The sequence below is a fragment of the Pelophylax lessonae genome (assembly GCF_965119305.1).
Source record: "Pelophylax lessonae genome assembly, chromosome: 4".
Taxonomy (NCBI): domain Eukaryota; kingdom Metazoa; phylum Chordata; class Amphibia; order Anura; family Ranidae; genus Pelophylax; species Pelophylax lessonae.
In genome coordinates this window covers 636,268,314-636,290,652 of record NC_138771.1, presented here as the reverse complement: position 1 = coordinate 636,290,652, position 22,339 = coordinate 636,268,314, and the positions used below count along the sequence as shown (strand labels likewise).

General features: G+C 48.2%; 1 protein-coding gene across 1 annotated transcript in view; it reads left to right on the top strand.

The window, feature by feature from the left end:
- The window catches only part of LOC309555180 (alpha-2,8-sialyltransferase 8F-like), a 47,846-nt gene extending 27,077 nt beyond the window's left edge, over positions 1 to 20,769 (top strand). The window contains exon 7 of the mRNA XM_082257024.1: positions 20,163 to 20,769. Coding sequence (XP_082113150.1) covers positions 20,163 to 20,622 — 460 coding nt within the window. The 3' untranslated portion in view covers positions 20,623 to 20,769. The remainder of the gene's footprint in view (positions 1 to 20,162) is intronic.
- The last annotated feature ends 1,570 nt before the right edge of the window (positions 20,770 to 22,339 follow it).

Here is a 22,339-nt window from a genome sequence, read left to right as displayed (position 1 = left end):
CTCCTCCATCCCATGTCCTCTCCCCTCCAGTCCCATCTCCTCCATCCCATGTCCTCTCCCCTCCAGTCCCATCTCCTCCATCCCATGTCCTCTCCCCTCCAGTCCCATCTCCTCCATCCCATGTCCTCTCCCCTCCAGTCCCATCTCCCCCATCCCATGTCCTCTCCCCTCCAGTCCCATCTCCTCCATCCCATGTCCTCTCCCCTCCAGTCCCATCTCCTCCATCCCATGTCCTCTCCCCTCCAGTCCCATCTCCCCCATCCCATGTCCTCTCCCCTCCAGTCCCATCTCCTCCATCCCATGTCCTCTCCCCTCCAGTCCCATCTCCTCCATCCCATGTCTTCTCCCCTCCAGTCCCATCTCCTCCATCCCATGTCCTCTCCCCTCCAGTCCCATCTCCTCCATCCCATGTCCTCTCCCCTCCAATCCCATCTCCTCCATCCCATGTCCTCTCCCCTCCAGTCCCATCTCCTCCATCCCATGTCCTCTCCCCTCCAGTCCCATCTCCCCCATCCCATGTCCTCTCCCCTCCAGTCCCATCTCCACCATCCCATGTCCTCTCCCCTCCAGTCCCATCTCCCCCATCCCATGTCTTCTCCCCTCCAGTCCCATCTCCTCCATCCCATGTCCTCTCCCCTCCAGTCCCATCTCCTCCATCCCATGTCCTCTCCCCTCCAGTCCCATCTCCTCCATCCCATGTCCTCTCCCCTCCAGTCCCATCTCCCCCATCCCATGTCCTCTCCCCTCCAATCCCATCTCCCCCATCCCATGTCCTCTCCCCTCCAATCCCATCTCCCCCATCCCATGTCCTCTCCCCTCCAATCCCATCTCCCCCATCCCATGTCTTCTCCCCTCCAGTTCCATCTCCTCCATCCCATGTCCTCTCCCCTCCAGTCCCATCTCCTCCATCCCATGTCCTCTCCCCTCCAGTCCCATCTCCTCCATCCCATGTCCTCTCCCCTCCAGTCCCATCTCCCCCATCCCATGTCCTCTCCCCTCCAGTCCCATCTCCCCCATCCCATGTCCTCCTCCCTCCAGTCCCATCTCCCCCATCCCATCTCTTCTCCCCTCCAGTCCCATCTCCCCCATCCCATGTCCTCTACCCTCCAGTCCCATGTCCTCTCCCCTCCAGTCCCATCTCTCCCATGCCATGTCCTCTCCCCTCCAGTCCCATCTCCCCCATCCCATGTCCTCTCCCCTCCAGTCCCATCTCCCCCATCCCATATCCTCTCCCCTCCAGTCCCACCATCTCCCCCATCCCATGTCTTCTCCCCTCCAGTCCCACCATCTCCCCCATCCCATGTCTTCTCCCCTCCAGTCCCATCTCCTCCATCCCATGTCCTCTCCAGTCCCATCTCCTCCATCCCATGTCCTCTCCAGTCCCATCTCCTCCATCCCATGTCCTCTCCAGTCCCATCTCCTCCATCCCATGTCCTCTCCCCTCCAGTCCCATCTCCTCCATCCCATGTCCTCTCCCCTCCAGTCCCATCTCCCCCATCCCATGTCCTCTCCCCTCCAGTCCCATCTCCCCCATTCCATGTCCTCTCCACCCCAAGTCCCATCTCCCCCATCCCATGTCTTCTCCCCTCCTGTCCCATCTCCTCCATCCCATGTCCTCTCCCCTCCAGTCCCATCTCCCCCACCCCATGTCCTCTCCCCTCCAGTCCCATCTCCCCCATCCCATGTCCTCTCCCCTCCAGTCCCATCTCCTCCATCCCATGTCCTCTCCCCTCCAGTCCCATCTCCCCAATCCGATGTCCTCTCCCCTCCAGTCCCATCTCCTCCATCCCATGTCCTCTCCCCTCCAGTCCCATCTCCTCCATCCCATGTCCTCTCCCCTCCAGTCCCATCTCCTCCATCCCATGTCCTCTCCCCTCCAGTCCCATCTCCCCCATCCCATGTCTTTTCCCCTCCAGTCCCATCTCCCCCATCCCATGTCCTCTCCCCTCCAGTCCCATCTCCTCCATCCCATGTCCTCTCCCCTCCAATCCCATTTCCTCCATCCCATGTCCTCTCCCCTCCAGTCCCATCTCCTCCATCCCATGTCCTCTCCCCTCCAGTCCCATCTCCCCCATCCCATGTCCTCTCCCCTCCAGTCCCATCTCCTCCATCCTATGTTATCCTCTTGTCCCATCTCCCCCATCCCATGTCCTCTCCCCTCCAGTCCCTTCTCCTCCATCCCATGTCCTCTCCCATCTCCTCCATCCTAAGTCCTCTCCCCTCCAGTCCCATCTCCTCCATCCCATGTCCTCTCCCCTCCAGTCCCATCTCCTCCATCCCATGTCCTCTCCCCTCCAGTCCCATCTCCTCCATCCCATGTCCTCTCCCCTCCAGTCCCATCTCCTCCATCCTATGTTACCCTCTAGTCCCATCTTCTCCATCCCATGTCCTCCTCCTCCTCCAGTCTCATCTCTTTCCCCTACAGGTGGGGGGCAGTGTTAGAGAGGACAGGGGGCAACGGGACAGGAGGGGGGCAGTGTCACTCTAATCACACACACACCTTGGGAAGCACCAGTCCTACCAGCTCTCACCTGTCCTGCAGTGACTCCTCCAGATGATGTCAGTGGAGAGGATCTGGTGCCAGGAGGGGTAGCTGAGCCTGTGTCTAATCTCCACCAGGATTTCCGGTGGCAGCTGCAAAAAAGCACGGTGGAGCTTCTCCACCTTGACCTCCTTCTCCTCCACGGGGCCCTCCGCCGGCAACCCCTGGCCTGACCCACCCCACACTGCAGGGCTCACACTGCCATTCTGACTGAAGCCTTTCTGACAGCAGGCCCGACCGCTCCCTGTACACTGCTGGGATCCACTCACCACACCACCCTCTGCATCCTGGCAAGTCCGCTCTGACAGCGGCTGCCCCGCGCTAATGACAACCCTGGTTGGGGCCTGGGCCCCTCAGGATGCGCTGTCCCCCTTATGGCAGCCATGACCCCCTGACATGCTTTGGATGGTAAGGGAGGCTTGAAGCATATAAAGTAAACTCCATGCAGATCTGTCACTTCAGCAGATATGAAAAACACAAATGGATGCAGTTCAGTAGTCATTATTACACCATTAAAAGTACAGAGTGAGTACCTGAGTTTGACCTGGTATCAGTCATGGGGCCGGTCACTCTGGTTATAATGATGCCTACGGGGTGCTTTTCAAACCAGCAATATTTCTGTGTGCGCCAAATATATGTTGCATTCAGATCAGACATTGTGGAGTAAACAGGAACTGGCTTCTTTATTGGAACATAACACAGAAATCAAAGATGTCACCTCATTATAATAAGAACAACAAAACAGGAAGAGATAACCAACAAGTTCAGTACAGTGTACAGGATATTACAACACATCATAGAAATGCATAGCATATCACTGAGCATTAGCGACACCTAGTGTCCTATTTGTGAACTGCAGTTAATCTGCTAAACTGAAAGCTGTTGTATCTCCAACAATATACACTGATCAGCCATAACTTTATGACCACTGAGAGGTTAAGTGAATGACACTGATTACCTCATTACAATGGCATCTGAATATCAGTGGGAAATATAAGACCGTAAGTGAACATGTTGTCCTTGAAGTTGATGTATTGAAAGCAAAAAAAAAAAAATGACATCGCAGTTAGAAGTTATCAGGGGAAATTTTTCTTAATACATGTATTGCATTTAATTGACTAATTTACATCTGGCAAACTCAAAGGCTTAATTATCCTTGAGGCTGCTCTGTATAAATCGGCGAGTGGTGATGTGCGATTTGGCCCTTTGAGGAAGTCCTGTGGATGCAACGTGTCAGGGCGTTGAAGTGATGCGGCGGATGTGGCACTCGGCCTTTTGGCTAAGATCAAGTGTAGTATCTGTTCTTATCAGTTGGTATGGAACCTGATGGTTAGTATCGGTGGGGGCCGAAATGAACCAGGGCGCTCCGGAACAACCGGGGGACTGGGAAGTAAGCCACATCAGAGAAAGCCGGATGGTTCCATTGCCTTCTGATTTGAAGGGGTCCGCCCCTACCAGTTTGAAGGGAGCGAGAAAACTGGATTGGTTCCGTGGCCAGCTAGTACTGCTCCTGGATGTGATTGGTAAGGAACGGCGGTGGCGGTGGGGGAGCCTTTCCTCCTGGGTTGAATCTGGCCTTGCAAAAGGCTTGTCCCCAGTTGAAGGTAGGTTCTCCCTAAGCTGTCCAAAGTTCTGATGCCTCCTGGTAGGATAGGGCTACACTCGGTCTGGCCTTTGGGCCGGGGTAGAGAAAGCCCGTAGTGTATGTGCCCCTGGGGTGGCAGCCCAGGGGTGCCTTAATTCTCACTGGTGAGGGGCAGCTCGCCTTGAGTTTTTCGGCACCATGGTCACTGCACCTACGCACACTTTTTTAAGCACCTGCCTCTTGGGCAAGGCCTTTTGGCTTCGACCAGAGGAATTTTTATTCCGGCCGGAAGGCCTGCCCTTGTATTTTCACAAGGGCACTAATTCACCTCCCCACTTCCCCTTCCCCACCTTTTTGTTTGTGTGTGCTTTTTCTTTGTAGTTTGTCACTTTCTATCACCTTTTTTTCACTTGCACGACTTGTAGGGTGTGGGTCCTCGGGCCCTGCCCTGAGTCTTGGGAGGGGGTGGATATGGCCTTTTGGCTTAGCCCGCCCTCTCTCATGGGGTCTCCCTTCGGGGGAGCCCTACTTAGTACTCGGTGGGGGCTGTTTCGGCAGTCCCCCTGAAGAACGGGGTCAGTCTGGTTTCGGCCAGACAGACCATGAGTACCTTAAATCCCTGTCAGGAGTCTTGCGCCCCGGGGGATCGAGGTTCGGGTCCTACCTCTTTGGAGGGAAGACCATTTGTATTCGCACACCCTGTGCACTTTTTGTGTTCCTCACGTTTGTGTGTGTGCACTTTTTTATGTATCGGGTGAAGTCTTTTGAGTGTGTTTCACACGCTACGGGCTTAAAAAAAAAAAAAAAAAAAAAAAAAAAAAACAGGCCAGGAGTTGGTGAGATGCCGACTCACTGATGCGGAGAGTGTTCACTGGCGGCCATTTTGATCATTGTGATGCGATGCTTTACATTATGTTTGGAAGTTGTTGTTTTTATAACTTTTCTTTATTAAGTTAATTTCAATTAAAGTACAACTAAAGGCAAAACTTTTTTTTTTTTAAGTTTTAAATAGAGTGTAGAGGAATAGGAACGCTTGTCAGTTTTTATTGCTGTCTGTGCCCCCGTTAAAGAGATTCACCCTCTCTATTTGTCCTGTTTACCATTATCATAGAAAGTAATACAGGGGAAATCTTCCAATGGGGACACTGGTTCTGGTGATGTGGGGGTCCCCAAGGAACTCCCTTAATTTGTAGGGATTTCTATTCACTTCCTGTTCGGGTAAGGGACAGGAAGTGAAGGGAAATCTCCGCATTGGGACGAGCTGGTGGAAAAAAAATCTGACGGGGGTTATAACCCTTCCTTGCTCTATCCAAAGTGAAAAAAAAAAAAAAAGAAGTTTTGCCTATAGTTCTACTTTAACCTCTTTCCAACCAGCCAGATATACTGTGACAGGCTAGCTCCCACAGGCAAATCGCCGTACATGTATGGCACTCGCTCTGGGGAGGCTAGGGGGCGAGCGCGCCACCGGCGGCGCCCTCCCACCCCCGCTCATCAGCCGGGAATCCAGTGCGTGTGTCAGGCGGCTCCGATTGCCGCCTGACATCGTTGCGGCCTGACATCGGCGATCTCTCCCCGCTGACAGAGAAGGACGGTAGGCTGATGTAAACACAGCCTTCCGTCCTTCTCCCTGCAATGATAACAGAGACTATGTGATCCTGCTATATAGGATCTCATGTCTCTATGATCATCTCACAAATCCAACCCTCCCAACAGTTAGAATCACTCCCCTAGGCTTACATTTAAACCCTTGATCACCAACAGTATTAACCCCTTCCCTGCCAATGGCATTATTACAGTAACAGTACATATTTTTAGCACTGATTACTGTAGTAATGTCACTGGTACCCCCAAAAGTGTCAAAAATGTCAGTTAAGGGTCCGATCTGTCCGCCGCAATGTCGCAGTCCCATAAAAAATCGCAGATCGCCGCCACTACTAGTAAAAAAAAAAAAAAAAACAACAAAAATGGCATAAATCTTTCCCGTAGTTAGTAGACACAATAACTTTTGCGCAAACCAATCAAAATACGCTTATTGCGATTTTTTTTTTCTACTAAAAATATGTAGCAGAAAACAAATTGGCCTAAAATGTTAAAAAAATTTAGATTTTTTAATTTTTTTTTTTGAGAATGTCCTATAGCAGAATGGGAAAAATATTGTTTTTTTTTTTTTATAGCGCAAAAAATAAAAATCGCACAGGTGATTAAATACCACCAAAAGAAAGCTCTATTTGTGGGAAAAAATTTTTACTTCTTCAGGGGCGAATGCATCATGGATCTAAAATAAAACATGTAAGAATAACTAGGGCCACACTTAGGGGAAAGGGGGGGGGGGTAACAGGGTAACCAGAGAGGGAACAGGTGAACCCTCCCTGTGTAGTACTTACATAGCCACTGTATATGGGACGGTAACCCGTCACAAAAAAAGGTATGCCCATGTAGTCTGCACCGGGAGCTGTAGTAAAGGGACTGAGGATATGAGCCCAGAGGCAGTGGCGTCGGCAGGGGGGGGCTGACCTGGGCTATAGCCCCGAGTGTGCTCCCCAAAAGCCCCGGGTCTCCTGTTGCTTTTTTAAAATGATTAGCCCCGAGTCCCAAAGCCTGGGTTTGGCCGAGAAATCGGGCTACATACCTCAGCAGTGTAAGATTTATAAAGCACATCCAATGATTGGTGGGCAATCCGGGGCAGCCGCAAGGAGAGTGAATGCAGCTGTCAAGTTTCAGCATTGATGTCGGGTGTGGGCGGGGCCGGTATGCCACGCCTACCTTCCTCCCCAGACAGCTTCTGTTTCTCTATGCACGGAACAATGGGGCGGAGCCCCGCATACCGGTCCCGCCCACACCCGAAATCAATGCTACTTGACAGCGGCAATCACTCTCCTTCCTTGCGGCTGCCCCAGATCGCCCACCAATCACTGGATGCAGTGGCATAAAGGGCACTGTGTAAACGGCAGGCAGTGGCAGCTCCTTCAGTCCGGGGACTAGCGGGGGCGGAGCCGCGGCGGGAAGGGGGCGGGGCATCGGCGGGAAGAAGGGGCGGAGCCTCGGTGGGAAGAAGGGGCGGAGCCTCGGCGGGAAGAAGGTGAGTGCCCATTGCCCAAGTGTGTGTGCTGGGTAGTAGAGGGATGGGGAAGCTGCATATAGAGGAATTCATCTTTCCCTATTCTTTCTGCAGCTGCTGAATAACTGATTCTCCTCCTCTCCCTCCTGCAGGAAGAATAGGGAAAGATCAATTCATCTATATGCAGCTGCCCCATCCCCCTCCTATACAACTTCCTTTGCTGGCTCACCAGTGCTCTTAACCCCCCCCCTCCAGTGTTCTAATCCCCCCTCAGTGCTCTTATCCCCCCCCCCTCGGTGCTCTTATTCCCCCCCCCACCCTCAGTGCACTTATCCCCGCCTCAGTGCTCTTAACCCCCCCACCCAGTGCACTGGACTGCCCCCTGTTCTTTAGCCCTCCCCCGGTGCTCTTCAGCTCCCCACTGTGCTTTTCATCTCCCTCCCCCCTATGCTCCCTGTCCCCCCCAGTGCTCTCCACCCCCTGCGCCTTCCAACCCCCCTGCAATGCTTTCCAAACCCCCTCTTAATACTCTCCAGTCCCCCACCCCCACCCCACCGTGCCCTTCAGCTCCTCCAGTGCTCTCTTCTTCGCCTGTGCTCTCCGGCCCCCCTAGTGTTCTTCTATCTTCTATCATGTCCTCAGTCTCTGAGCATCTCTTGTATCGTGTCTGCAGTCTCTGACCGTCTCCTGAACCATGTCTGCAGTCTCTGACCATCTTCTGTAACACGTCCTCAGTCTCTGGCCATCTTCTGTTTACTGTCCTCAGTCTCTGACCATCTTCTGTAACATGTCCTCAGTCTCTGACCCTCTCCTGTTTAATGTCTGCAGTCTCTGACCATCTCTTGTATCATGTCTGCAGTCTCTGACCATCTCTTGTATCATGTCTGCAGTCTCTGACCATCTCCTGTATCATGTCTGCAGTCTCTGACCATCTCTTGTATCATGTCCTCAGTCTCTGACCATCTCCTGTATCATGTCCTCAGTCTCTGACCATCTCCTGTATCATGTCCTCAGTCTCTGACCCTCTCCTGTTTAATGTCTGCAGTCTCTGACCATCTCTTGTATCATGTCTGCAGTCTCTGACCACCTCTTGTATCATGTCTGTAGTCTCTGACCATCTCCTGTACCATGTCTGCAGTCTCTGACCGTCTCCTGTACCATGTCTGCAGTCTCTGACCATCTCCTGTACCATGTCTGCAGTCTCTGACCATCTCCTGTACCATGTCTGCAGTCTCTGACCGTCTCCTGTACTATGTCTGCAGTCTCTGGCCTTCTCCTTTAGCAAGTCTCCAATCTCATACTCAAACTTAACCACTTTAATACAGGGCACTTCCCTCCCTTCCCGCCCAGGCCAATTTTCCCCTTTTAGCGCTGTTGCATTTTGAATGACAATTGCGCGGTCATGCAACACTGTACTTACACCAAATTTATATCATTTTCCCCCCACAAATAGAGCTTTCTTTTGGTGGTATTTGATCACCTGTGCGATTTTTACTTTTTGCTAAACAAATAAAAAAAGACAGAAAAGTTTGAAAAAAAAAAAAAGTTTTTTTGTTTATGTTATACAATTTTGTAAATAAATAAGTTTTTTCCTGCACTGATGAGCACTGATGAGACTGCACTGACAGGCACTGATGAGGAGGCAATGATGGGGTGGCACTGATGGGGTGGCACTGATAGGCGGCACTGATAGGCGGCACTGATAGGCGGCACTGATAGGCACTGATATGTGGCACTGATAGGTAGCACTGATATGCAGCATTGGTGGGCACTGATAGGCGGCACTGCTGGGCACTGATAGGCGGCATTGATGGGCACTGATAGGCGGCACTGACGGGCACTGATAGGTGGCACTGACGGGCACTAATGGGCACTGATAGGCAGCACTGGTGGGCACTGATGGGCACTGACGGGCGGCACTGATCGGCACTGACGGGCGGCACTGATGGGCACTAATGGGCACTGATAGGCGGCACTGGTGGGCAATAATGGGCACTGGTGGGCGACACTAAAGGATGGCAATGGTGGGCAGCACTGATAGGGAGGACACTGGTGGGCATCACTGATGGGGAGGGCAATGGGGGGCTCCCTGAGCCCTGATTGCCATCCCTGGTGGCCATAGTGGGCATCCCTGGGGTCATAGTGGGCATCCCTGGGGTCATAGTGGGCATCCCTGGGGTCATAGTGGGCATCCCTGGTGGATCTAGTGGCAGATCCCCCCCCTGAGGGTCTGCACTGGTAATCAATGATCTGATTACCAGTGCCGACCCCCCCCCTGTCAGGGGAGCCGCCGATCGGCGCTCCTTTACTCGTGCCTGTCAGGCACGAACTAAGGAAAGCCGATCAACGGCTGTTCCTGTTTTACTATGTGACCAGCCGTGATTGGACACGGCTGATCACATGGTAAAGAGCCTCCGTCAGAGGCTCTTTACCGAGATCGGAGATGCAGGGTGTCAGACTGACACCTTGCATCACCGATCGCCGCTCTGCGCGCCCCCGGGGGGCGCCCAGAGCGGTGTTATCCTGCCGCCGTCATATGACGTCCGGTCAGGATAACACAACCACATTCCCGCCGTCATTTTGTAATAGGGCGGGCGGGAAGTGGTTAAACACATTGCTAATAGTATTAGCTATCTATTTATGCTGAAGGTAGGACTATGCAGGGGAGGGAGGCAGAGAGTGCAAAAGGGGGAACTGTGATTAGAGAGACGGAGGGCCACTGCAAGGGGCACTGTGATGGGGGGCTGTGAAATGTGTGCAATAAATATTCTTGAAAACATTACAAATTTCTGTGGGTGTTTTTACATTTTAAAGTTGGGGGGTGCCAGATATAGGATCCGCCCCGGGTGCCAAATGCTCTAGGTACGCCACTGACTGGATGTGCTGTAATACATTTTCTTTCTAAAAAACCCCAGTGAGTCGGCGCACAATAGAAGAGATCTCAGAAGAAACTCAGACCGAGTCAACCAATCGCAGTGAGACCTCCCAAACTAAAATAAGAAAGGGGTCTCACCATAAATATGTACCAATGTTTAAGAATGACCAAATAAATAATCTATAAGCAGCTAAAAAATCAACTGATTGAAGCAAACAACATATAAAATCCAACTCTTGTAGGCTGATCCGATTCCTTAAAAAAATTCTTAAAAAATCCTTAAAAAAATTCCTATATTCGCCTAGGATATATGAAGATAGGAAAATATATCCAACTTATAGACAACTCCCAATCTATATTAAAAGACGTGTATGATGCGAATCCTAAAATTGATCCAATTCCTTAACACTAATCATAAATAAGTAATCTAAATATCTGTTCCCAGTGGAATTATGGCTTCTTTTCCTAAAACAATATGAGATGAAAACAGGCTAAATAGTCGCAACAGCCGACTGGATCGCAATACTAGTTCGTAATTCACAAATATAGCCAATATTCTCACAAATGAATCAGTGATGATGCATGTGTACCCAAAGATCGTAAAGCTGTTGCAACTATTTAGCCTGTTTTCATCTCATATTGTTTTAGGAAAAGAAGCCATAATTCCACTGGGAACAGATATTTAGATTACTTATTTATGATTAGTGTTAAGGAATTGGATCAATTTTTGGATTCGCATCATACACGTCTTTTAATATAGATTGGGAGTTGTCTACAAGTTGGATATATTTTCCTATCTTCATATATCCTAGGCAAATATAGGAATTTTTTTAAGGATTTTTTAAGAATTTTTTTAAGGAATCGGATCAGCCTACAAGAGTTGGATTTTATATGTTGTTTGCTTCAATCAGTTGACTTTTTAGCTGCTTATAGATTATTTATTTGGTCATTCTTAAACATTGGTACATATTTATGGTGAGACCCCTTTCTTTTAGTTTGGGAGGTCTCACTGCATGGGGTGGTATGGAGAGGAGTACAGGGGGTCAGTCATGGGGTGGTATGGAGAGGAGAGGAGTACAGGGGGTCAGACATGGGGTGGTATGGAGAGGAGTACAGGGGGTCAGACATGGGTTGGTATGGAGAGGAGTACAGGGGGTCAGACATGGGGTGGTATGGAGAGGAGAGGAGTACAGGGGGTCAGTCATGGGGTGGTATGGAGAGGAGAGGAGTACAGGGGGTCAGACATGGGGTGGTATGGAGAGGAGTACAGGAGGTCAGTCATGGGGTGGTATGGAGAGCAGAGAAGTACAGGGGGTCAGACATGGGGTGATATGGAGAGGAGTACAGGGGGGCAGATATAGGGTGGTATGGAGAGGAGCGGAGTACAGGGGGTCAGTCATGGGGTGGTATATTGAGTTGGTCTCACCTTTGCATCTGTAAACAGCTTCCACTTTTCTGGGAAGGCTTTCCACAAGATTTTGTATTGAGCTTGTGAGAACTTGTGCATTTTTGAGGTCAGGTACTGATGTTGGACAAGAAGACCTGGCTGTTTACATTTACGCCAAAGGAGTTTAATAGGATTGAGTTTAGGCTGCATTCATTTATGTTCCATCTGATGCCGGCAGTACTCCTCTCCATACCACCCCATGTCTGACCCCCTGTACTCCTCTCCATACCACCCCATGTCTGACCCCCTGTACTCCTCTCCATACCACCCCATGTCTGACCCCCTGTACTCCTCTCCATACCACCCCATGTCTGACCCCCTGTACTCCTCTCCATACCACCCCATGTCTGACCCCCTGTACTCCTCTCCATACCACCCCATGTCTGACCCCCTGTATTCCTCTTCATACCACCCCATGACTGAACCCCTGTACTTCTCTCCTCTCCATACCACCCCATGACTGACCCCCTGTACTCCGCTCCTCTCCATACCACCCTATATCTGCCCCCCTGTACTCCTCTCCATATCACCCCATGTCTGACCCCCTGTACTTCTCTGCTCTCCATACCACCCCATGACTGACCTCCTGTACTCCTCTCCTCTCCATACCACCCCATGTCTGACCCCCTGTACTCCTCTTCATACCACCCCATGTCTGACCCCCTGTACTCCTCTCCTCTCCATACCACCCCATGACTGACCCCCTGTACTCCTCTCCTCTCCATACCACCCCATGACTGACCCCCTGTACTCCTCTCCTCTCCATACCACCCATGACTGACCCCCTGTACTCCTCTCCTCTCCATACCACCCATGACTGACCCCCTGTACTCCTCTCCTCTCCATACCACCCCATGTCTGACCCCCTGTACTCCTCTCCATACCACCCCATGTCTGACCCCCTGTACTCCTCTCCATACCACCCCATGTCTGACCCCCTGTACTCCTCTCCATACCACCCCATGACTGACCTCCTGTTCTCCTCTCCATACCACCCCATGTCTGACCCCCTGTACTCCTCTCCATACCACCCCATGTCTGACCCCCTGTACTCCTCTCCATACCACCCCATGTCTGACTCCCTGTACTCCTCTCCTCTCCATACCACCCCATGACTGACCTCCTGTACTCCTCTCCATACCACCACATGACTGACCCCCTTTACTTCTCTCTTCTCCATACCACCCAATTTCTCACCCCCTGTACTCCTCTCCATACCACCCCTTGACTGACCCTTGACTGAGGGGGCCATTGGGTGGAGCTTGGGCGGTACTTACTTTTAAATATGGGAGGAGCTTGGGCGGGGCTTACTTTAAAATGTGGGAGGGGTTATCAAATTTATCTTCGGGCTGAAGCCCCTGGTCTTTTTCCCACCTAGCAACGCCCCTGCCCAGAGGGCATACAGGCACCTCCAAAGGAAAAAATACATACAATTTCCCCTTGTTTTCATATTGATCCAGGGATGGAGACTTCCCTACTATATGTCTCAATGAAAGTCCCAAATTCTCTTTCTCCTTCATGCCTCCCTATTGGACCAGCGTGAAACACTTTTCAGACAGAATGCGTTGCATACTGAGCGCAGTGAGCCGACCTCACTAACAGATCCTGCTCTCTGGTAGGCAGAGAACACTATAGATTTACCTGCAGCTCCTCTGGTAAGCAGACAGAGCTCAAACTATACTCTCTCACTAACGCCTACCTAGGAGGGTGCTACACCTGAAATCTGCTCCGCGAACGCCCCAGAGCCGTGTGGGCTGGCTCCACGGAGAGCCGGTCACAAGCTCCTGACATGCAAATTGGATGTGGAGAAACCCGCATCCAATTCCCACGAGTTTTAACCCAGCCTTATAGATGAAATACCTTAATAAGAAAATATACCGCATTTCATAGGCGTGCGTACAGGATGTGCTAGGTGTGCCTGGGCACATCCTGATCACCCCATGCACAAAAGCAATATCGCTCTGTGTGCCAGCAGGCAAATCAGAAAAATATTACATTGACTGGCTCTGCCATAGGAGAAGTGCTTCCACACTTCTCTTTCACTGTGCTGGTGGGGAGATCTCTGACTGGCTCTTCTTATATATATATATATATATATATATATATATATATATATATATATATATATATATATATAGTGTATACACACACACACTCACACAGGTGTATAAGAGCTTTGGGGTGCACACCCTAATGCAATAGGCTGCTTACACCTATGCCGCATTTTGATCACAAGATGGAGCTAACAATCATAGGGATTATGGAAAGAAAATATAAGTGCGCTTCCCCAAAAATATATACATGTGTAAACTTACAACAAATGTATAGCTGGATTATAATCAACTGAAATAACGACAAAATACAATGTGAGTGTAATGTTCCGGTACCTCTGGTACCCTTGTCTCCATATTTCTCCTCTCCTAATTGCGTCCCATCTTGTGTAACAAAGGACGCATATACCTTTAAGACCGGATGACATCATTGCCGAGCGCCGCTATGAGCGGTTATTTCAATCGCCGGTTTGCTCTCACTCATCGCTCGTTCGAACCCACATGTTCATCGCACCTACGCCTGAGAAGTCGGAGCTGCTGACATACCTCCCTTGCTGAACTGAAGCCGGAAACTTCGCTGGTGATCCGTATCTCGCTACGGGATCACCCCTCTCCAATGGACACTGTTATTCCTAAACCTATCTAAGTGATAAGTACCCCGCAGAGGATTCTTGCTAACCAATCTCCTACTGTCATCTACTGCAATTACCAAGACTATCTGTATCTATCTATTCACTATCATCTGCATAGACTGTTAGCTCTTGGGACTACCTTCAACTATCCTTGCACTAGGTTACTCTGTCTAAGTATACTCCATCTGTGTCCTCTTACCATCTGCACTATACTTCACATCAGAACCTATCTGCTTTACCATCACCTGCAACTCTCCTAATACTACTTCTAGTGCTCACCATACAATAGCCTGTCTCTCATCTATATATCCTCATATACTCTATCCTCCATTAAACATCTATTAATATATATATAGTATATAACAGGCTGTACACGGTGATGAAGTCCTGAGAGTTGGATATGTTGTTCAACAGATTCTCTACAAGGCTACTGAGTGTAATAATTCTGCAGCTGTAAATCAATCCACAAACAAAAACGCATGAACGTTACAGTGAGAAATATATTGGTGATAATAAAAATCAATAGAAAAACATTATATTGGTGATTTCCCAACTAAATCCTGGGAAAAACATGTAACACAATTCACATGTATATATTTTTTTGGGGAAGCGCACTTATATTTTCTTTCCATGTTTGTACTCTGTTGTTTCTAGAGTTTAGGTGCTGCCTCCACCCACCTCTTTTTTTGGTTAGCGCACTCATTTGCACACTTTAATCATAGGGATTACTCTATAGGAGAAATTACAGCCAACGATCAAGCAGCATCCACAAATGTGTTTGACATTCATGCAAACAATGTTTTATAACTAGACCCCCTTTAACCACTTCCGGACCGCTTACGTTCTATTTAATGCGGCAGGCTGGCTCGTACAGGCAAAACGAGGTAGATCTAGGTCGCTCGCCTGGGAGGAGCTAGGGGGCGAGCTAACGCCGCCGCTGGCGCGCTCCCGACCCCCATCGTCAGCGGGGAAGGCGAGGCCTGTGTCAGGTGGCTCCGATTGCTGCCTGACACCCGCGATCGCTTCCCGCTGAGAGAGAAGAACGGTCGGCTGTTGTAAACATATCCGACCGTCCTTCTCCCTGGGATGATTACAGAGCGCCTGTGATCCTTCTATACAGGATCACATGTCTCTATGGTCATCTCAGAAGCCATGCCCCCCCTAGGGTCACATTTAACCCCTCGGTCACCTATACTGTTAACTCCCTCCCTGCCAATGTCATTATTACAGTAACAGTGCATATTTTTAGCACTGATTACTGTAGTAATGTCACTTGTACCCCCAAAAGTGTCAAAAAATGTCAGTTAGGTGTCCGATCGGTCCGCCGCAATGTTGCAGACCCATTCAAAATCGCAGATCGCCGCCATTACTAGTAAAAAAAACAAAACAAAACAATAAACATGACAAATCTTTCCCGTAGTTAGTAGACGCGATAACTTTTGCGCAAACCAATCAAAATATGCTTATTGCGTTTTTTTTTTTTTTTACCAAAATTATGTAGCAGAAAACTGGCCTACAATGTTAAAAATTTTAGATTTTTACATTTTTTTTTTGGGGGGGGGGGGGATGTTATATAGCAGAAAGTGAAAAGTATATATATTTTTTTTTTCAGAATTGTCGCTCTTTTTTTAGTTTATAACGCAAAAAATAGAAATCACACAGGTGATCAAATACCACCAAAAGAAAACTCTATTTGTGGGGAAAAAAGGACATAAATTTGTGTGTGTACAGCATCGCATGACAGCGCAATTGTCCGTTAAAGTAACGTAGTGCCGAATCGCAAAATAGGGCCTGGTCATTAAGGGGGAAAATCCTTCCGGTCTTAAAGTTTATGTGAAGCCAAAACCTTTTTTGTTGCCCTGGATAGAATTGGCAAGGAATAAAAGCCCTGACAGTTCTTTTTTTTTTTTCCTTTTTCCTCTCTGTGTTCGTTTGCAGAAATTTCTTTTCACTTCCTGTCTCAGAGATGCAACAGGAAGCGAGAGGGGAATTCCCCTCTTAGACAGTGGAATGGGTGTCCCCACTGGAAGATTTCCCCATATATCTTCTTCTTGGGACAACTCTAAAATTTTGGAACTCCCCTCACTTATTTTCTTGGTGACAATGGTCGCCAGTACCAATGGAGGGTAAATCTCCCTAGCAGAGACATGAACAGCATAAAAGAGCTGACAGAGGGTTTAACCTTCCTCTGTGTCCAAAACAAAAAACAAAAAGGTTTTGTCTGGAGACATGCTTGGCCAGTCCATCACCTTTACCCTCAGCTTCTTTAGCAAGGCAGTGGTCCTCTTGGAGGTGTTTGGGGTCGTTATCATGTTGGAATACTGCCCTGTGGCCCAGTCTCCAAAGGGAGGGGATCATGCTCTGCTTCAGTATGTCACAGTGCATGTTGGTATTCATGGTTCCCTCAATGAACTGTAGCTTCCCAGTGCCGGCAGCACTCATGCAGCCCCAGACCATGACACTCCCACCACCATGCTTGACTGTAGGCAAGACACACTTGTCTTTGTACTCCTCACCTGGTTGCCTCCACACACGCTTTACACCATCTGAACCAAGTAAGTTTATCTTGATCTCATCAGACCCCAGGACATGGCTCCAGTAATCCATGTCCTTAGTCTGCTTGTCTTCAGCAAACAACGGGCTTTCTTGTGCATCATCTTTAGAAAAGGCTTCCTTCTGGGATGACAGCCATGCAGACCAATTTGATGCAGTGTGCGGCGTATGGTCTGAGCACTGACAGGCTGACCCCCCACCCCTTCAACCTCTGCAGCAATGCTGGCAGCACTCATACGTCTATTTCCCAAAGACAACCTCTGGATATGACGCTGAGCACCGTACTCAACTTTTTTGGTCGACCATGGTGAGACCTGTTCTGAGTGGAACCTGTCCTGTTAAACCTCTGTATGCTCTTGGCCACCGGGCTGCAGCTCAGTTTCAGGGTCTTGGCAATCTTAAAGCCTAGGCCATCTTTATGTCGAGCGACAATTCTTTTTTTCAGATCCTCAGAGAGTTCTTTGCCACGAGGTGCCATGTTGAACTTCCAGTGACCAGTATGAGAGAGTAAGAGCGATAACACCAAATTTAACACACCTGCTCCCCAGTCCCCACTCACACCTAAGACCTTGTAACACTAACGAGTCACATGACACAGGGGAGGGAAATGGCTAATTGGGCCCAATTTGGACATTTTCACTTAGGGTTGTACTCACTTTTGTTGCCAGCGGTTTAGACATATATGGCTGTGAGTTGATTTATTTTGAGGGGACAGCAAATTTACACTGTTATACAAGCTGTACACTCACTACTTTACATTGTAGCAAAGTGTAATTTCTTCAGTGTTGTCACATGAAAAGATAGAATAAAATATTTACAATAATGTGAGGGGTGTACTCACTTTTGTGAGATATTGTATATATGTATATTTTCTGTATAGTGTCAAATCTTCTTTAACTTTCTAGAGCAATACCATGCTAGCCCTGATGAAGCAGCTGTGTACTGCAAAATGCGTCGGCTACTGCTAGTGGGACACAATATTGCTGTGTCTGCTTGTATGGTTTATGCATATGCTATCATATGTATGAATTTTATTTGTTGGTGATGTTGTTATTCACCTAAAACACTTTTATTGTGATAAAATAAATTCATTGTTTTATGTATTTTGATTCGTCTTGTTAGTACGGTGCCTTAACCACTTGACCTCCGAAAGATCCCCCCCCCCCCCCCTTCATGACCAGCCCACTTTTTGCAACATGGCACGGCTTTATTTTAACTGAAAACTGCTCGGTCGTGCGACACTGTACCCACATAAAATTTATGTCATTTTTAGAGCTTTCTTTTGGTGGTATTTGATCACATCTGCATTTTTTTATTTTTTACACAATGTTTTTTACTTTCTGCCATAAAACGCATTCAATAAAAAATTGTCTTCATAAATTTAGGTCAATATGTATTCTGCTACATGTTTTTGGTAAAAACAAATCCCATTGATTGGTTTGCGCAAGTGTCTACAAACTATGGGAAATATTTATAGAATTTTTATTTATTTCTTTTTTAATACTAGTAATGGCGCCGGTCAGCGACTTAAAGCGGTATTACGATATTGCAGCGGACAATCGGTCACCTAACTTTGTGGGAACCAGCGACACTAATACAGTGATCGGTGCTAAAAATATGCACTGTCACTGTATTAAGGACACTGCCTGGGAAGGGGTTAAACATCTAGGGCAATAAAAGGGTTAACTGCCTGCCTAGCCAGTGTTTTTATGTAATGTGTGAGGTGCTTTTACTTAGGAAAGAGAGAGTTTCTAGTCTCTGCTTTGCAGAGACACAGGATCGACCCTTGCCCCCGTTCAGAACTGAGATATGCTTTGTTTACATAGGCATATTTCAATTCTCTGTGTTTTACAGACGATCGGAGGGTGCCGGAGGACATTGAGTCCCTGGGACCCGCAGATTAGCTTCTGCTGTGAATTATCAGTGGCGTGCGCACGCCCCCTGCAGGCAGAAATGCAAAATCACGTGTACGTACGTGATTCTGCCCACATCTGCCACCCTGTAGCAGTAAAAGTGCTATAGGGCAGTCAGCAAGTGGTTAAAAGTCCCCTCACATTGAAGGAAAAATGTCCTTCTCCTTTATCCTGGCTATTTAACCACTTAAGCCCCGGAAGATTTTACCCCCTTCCTGACCAGGGTTTTTTTTGCGATTTTTTTTTTACTGCGTGACTTTAACGGACAATTGCGCGGTCGTGCAACGCTGTACCTAAACGAATTTGACGTCCTTTTTTTCCCACAAACAGAGCTTTCTTTTGGTGGTATTTGATCACCTGTGCGATTTTTACTTTTTGTGCTATAAACAAAAAAAGAGCGTAAATTTTGCAAAAATAACAATATTTTTCACATTTTTTTATATGAAATTCCCCCCCAAAAAATGTAAAAATCAAAATTTTTTAAAATTTTTGGCCAATTTGTTTTCTGCTACCTATGTTTGGTAAAAAAAATTGCAAAAAGCGTATTTTGATTGGTTTGCACAAAAGTTATTGCGTTTACTAACTAAGGGAAAGATTTCTGTCATTTTTGTTTTTTTTTAACGCGTAATGGCGGCGATCTGCGATTTTTTTTTTTTTTTTTTTTTGCGGTACTGCGACATTGCGGCGGACAGATCGGACCCTTGACTGACATTTTTGACACTTTTGGGGTTACCAGTGATATTACTGCAGCAATCAGTGCTATACATATGCACTGTTACTGTAAAATGACACTGGCAGGGAAGGGGTTAACTTTATTGGGGAGGGAGGGGTTAAGTGTGTCCCTAGGGGCGTGCTTTTTACTGTGATTGGCTGTGGCTTGAGGTGTAGGAACACTGATCAACGGTCCTACATAGTAGAACCGTATGATCACTGTTTCTACACAGGGGAGAATGACAGGCGGCTTGTTTACATCAGCCGCCTGACTTTCTCCCTCTGCACCGACGATCGGCGAGTGACCGGCAGACATCGGGTCCACCGGTCACACGCACTGACTTCCCTGTGAACGAGCCGCGGCGGGCGCGCGCTCGCCCGCTATTGGCTCACAAGGAAGTGACAGGCAAGTGACGTAGATCTACGTCACTCTGCCTGGCCGGGGCTGACCGCCGCAGTAAATAGTCGTGCGGCGGTCGGCAACCGGTTAAGTTATTGGGATGTGGCACAGTACACCACCTTCCTGAGATTTGGTATATTTATATCAAGGTGGGTTCTTTAGTCCTGTCCTATTGTGACATTGCTGCTTCTACATTAATATAGTACCATGTGTGAGCATTGTTACCCTAGGACAGGAAGTGTGTTACTGGCAGGATCTCCAAGTAAAAATTAAGAAGAAAAAAGCCTAAAAAACAAAAAGGAATGCAGCCACCACATGAAAATATTGTTAAGCAGCAATATATTAAATTTGTGTTCTTGGGTTTATTTACACTTCTATTATATCTCCTTCACTAGGTTCCACAGTCTCACAGAGAGGAGGAAATCATTTATCATGATGGTGCAGGAGTACAGCTCTCCTTTGATCCTCCTACCTGCATTCTCTTATTCAGCAAACACAGCGGTCTCCCTTCGGGTGCTCTACACCATCGAGGACTTTGACTTGAACAGCAAGGTCGTCTTCTTCAACCCAGACTACCTCAGGAACCTGACTGCTCACTGGAAAAGTAGAGGACTCAAGTCTGTCCGTCTTTCTTCTGGACTTATGGTGGTGAGCGTTGCGATGGAGGTTTGCGATAAAGTGGCTCTCTACGGCTTTTGGCCTTTTTCCCAAGACCTTGATGGCGTTCCAATCTTTCATCACTATTATGACAATGTTTCACCAATACCTGGCATCCACGCAATGCCTGATGAATTTTATCAATACCTACAAATGCACGTTCAAGGATCTCTACGTCTGAACCTGGAACATTGCTAAATGTTTTGTGTAGTACAGCAAAACTAGGAAAGGTGTACCTTTCCTTCCATTGAACAGTGGAAACACAGAGGAGGCACAATAATGTACAGCTATTTTCATGGGATAAAATGGTGGAACCATTAAAATGAAGGACATATCCTTACCTCCGCTTAACCTCCCTGGCGGTATTCCCGAGTGTGGCTCGGGGTTAATATACAGTGCCAAAAGCGGTAACCGCGAGCCACACTCAGGATTACCCCACAATCAAACTTACCTTGCTCTGCGATCCCCCGCTGTCCCCCCGCTGTGTGCTCGGCGGATGCCGGCACCTTCTTCCGGTTTCCTTCCCTGCGACGCAACCGGCGGGAGATTAAAAAAATAAAATAAAACAAATGACATGATACAGTGTTATCTGTTAGGATTACAACTTTGTATCATGCCATTTCACCCCAGGTTTTCACCTAGTTTCTTTTCCAGTGCCCTGCATGTACTTTTTGAGGTTCTTTGTGCCTGGAAAATTGAGAATGTCCATGGTGTCCAAAAAGCATTCTTTTAGCTCAAAAGCGCTTTTGGACGAACTGGAAAACAGCGACAGTCAATCGGAAATATTTGAAGAACTGAGCGATAGTGATTCATGGGAAAATTCGTCATCAGGTACTAAAAGTGACGACAGCGATGATTCTGCGAATGAGCCCAGCGATGTGCGGACTTGGTGCTCTATTGACTGCGGTACGGATCAGGCGGCGCCCCCCCCAAGATTCCCATTTTCAGGAACACCTGGTATGAAAGTTGATGTTGACCATGACAACCCCTTGGCATATCTAAAATTATTTCTGACCGATGAGGTTATCACAAAAATAGTTACCGAGACCAACTGGTCCAAAGAGCAATATTTAGCTATGCATTGGAAGTCTGCAAGAGGCAGAAAGTGGGAACCAGTGACCAAAGATGACATTTGGAAATTTCTGGGCCTAATAATTCTTCAGGGAGTGGTGGGGAAACCCCTGCAGAAGTGGTATTGGACAACCAATACATTACTTGCCATTCCATTCTTTGGCACGGTCATGTCAGAGTACAAATTCTCCCTCGTAATGAAATATCTCCACTTCGAAAACAATGAAGAATTTGATTTAATTTATTATATTATAATTTATGATTTTGTGTTTCAAACTTTATCATACCAGGGATGTCTACTAGACTCTTGTTTGGACAGATTAAGGGTCCTTTCACACCTGTCTGTTCCGCCGACGGACTCCGTTCTGCTCCGCTGAGCAGGCTGATGACAGCTCCGTCTCCGCTCTGTGTGCAGAGATAGAGCTGTCAGATCCCCGCTGTCCTCTATGGGGGAATCGGATGAGAACGGACCGCCTGTCCATTCTCATCCGATCCAATCCGCTAGACGGATGGAAAATAGGGTTTCCATCCGTCCGGATTTGATGGACAGGATCGGATCGGATGGCAGCGGGTGTCAGCGGAGATGTCTCCGCTGACATCCGCTGCCCCATAGGGATGCATGGGGCATCCGATCAGGTCCGCCTAAAAAAACTGACAGGCGGATCTGATCGAACGGTATGTGTGAAAGGGGCCTTAGGTGAGTTATTCCTAAGAATTACAGGCCTAAAATATAAAACAACATATTTCTATGCAAAACAATGTACCCCGTTTAGCACAAAATCAGACCGCCAGGGAGGTTAATGATATTTGAAAGTCTGCATGGGTGCAAGTTAGGTAGTAACCA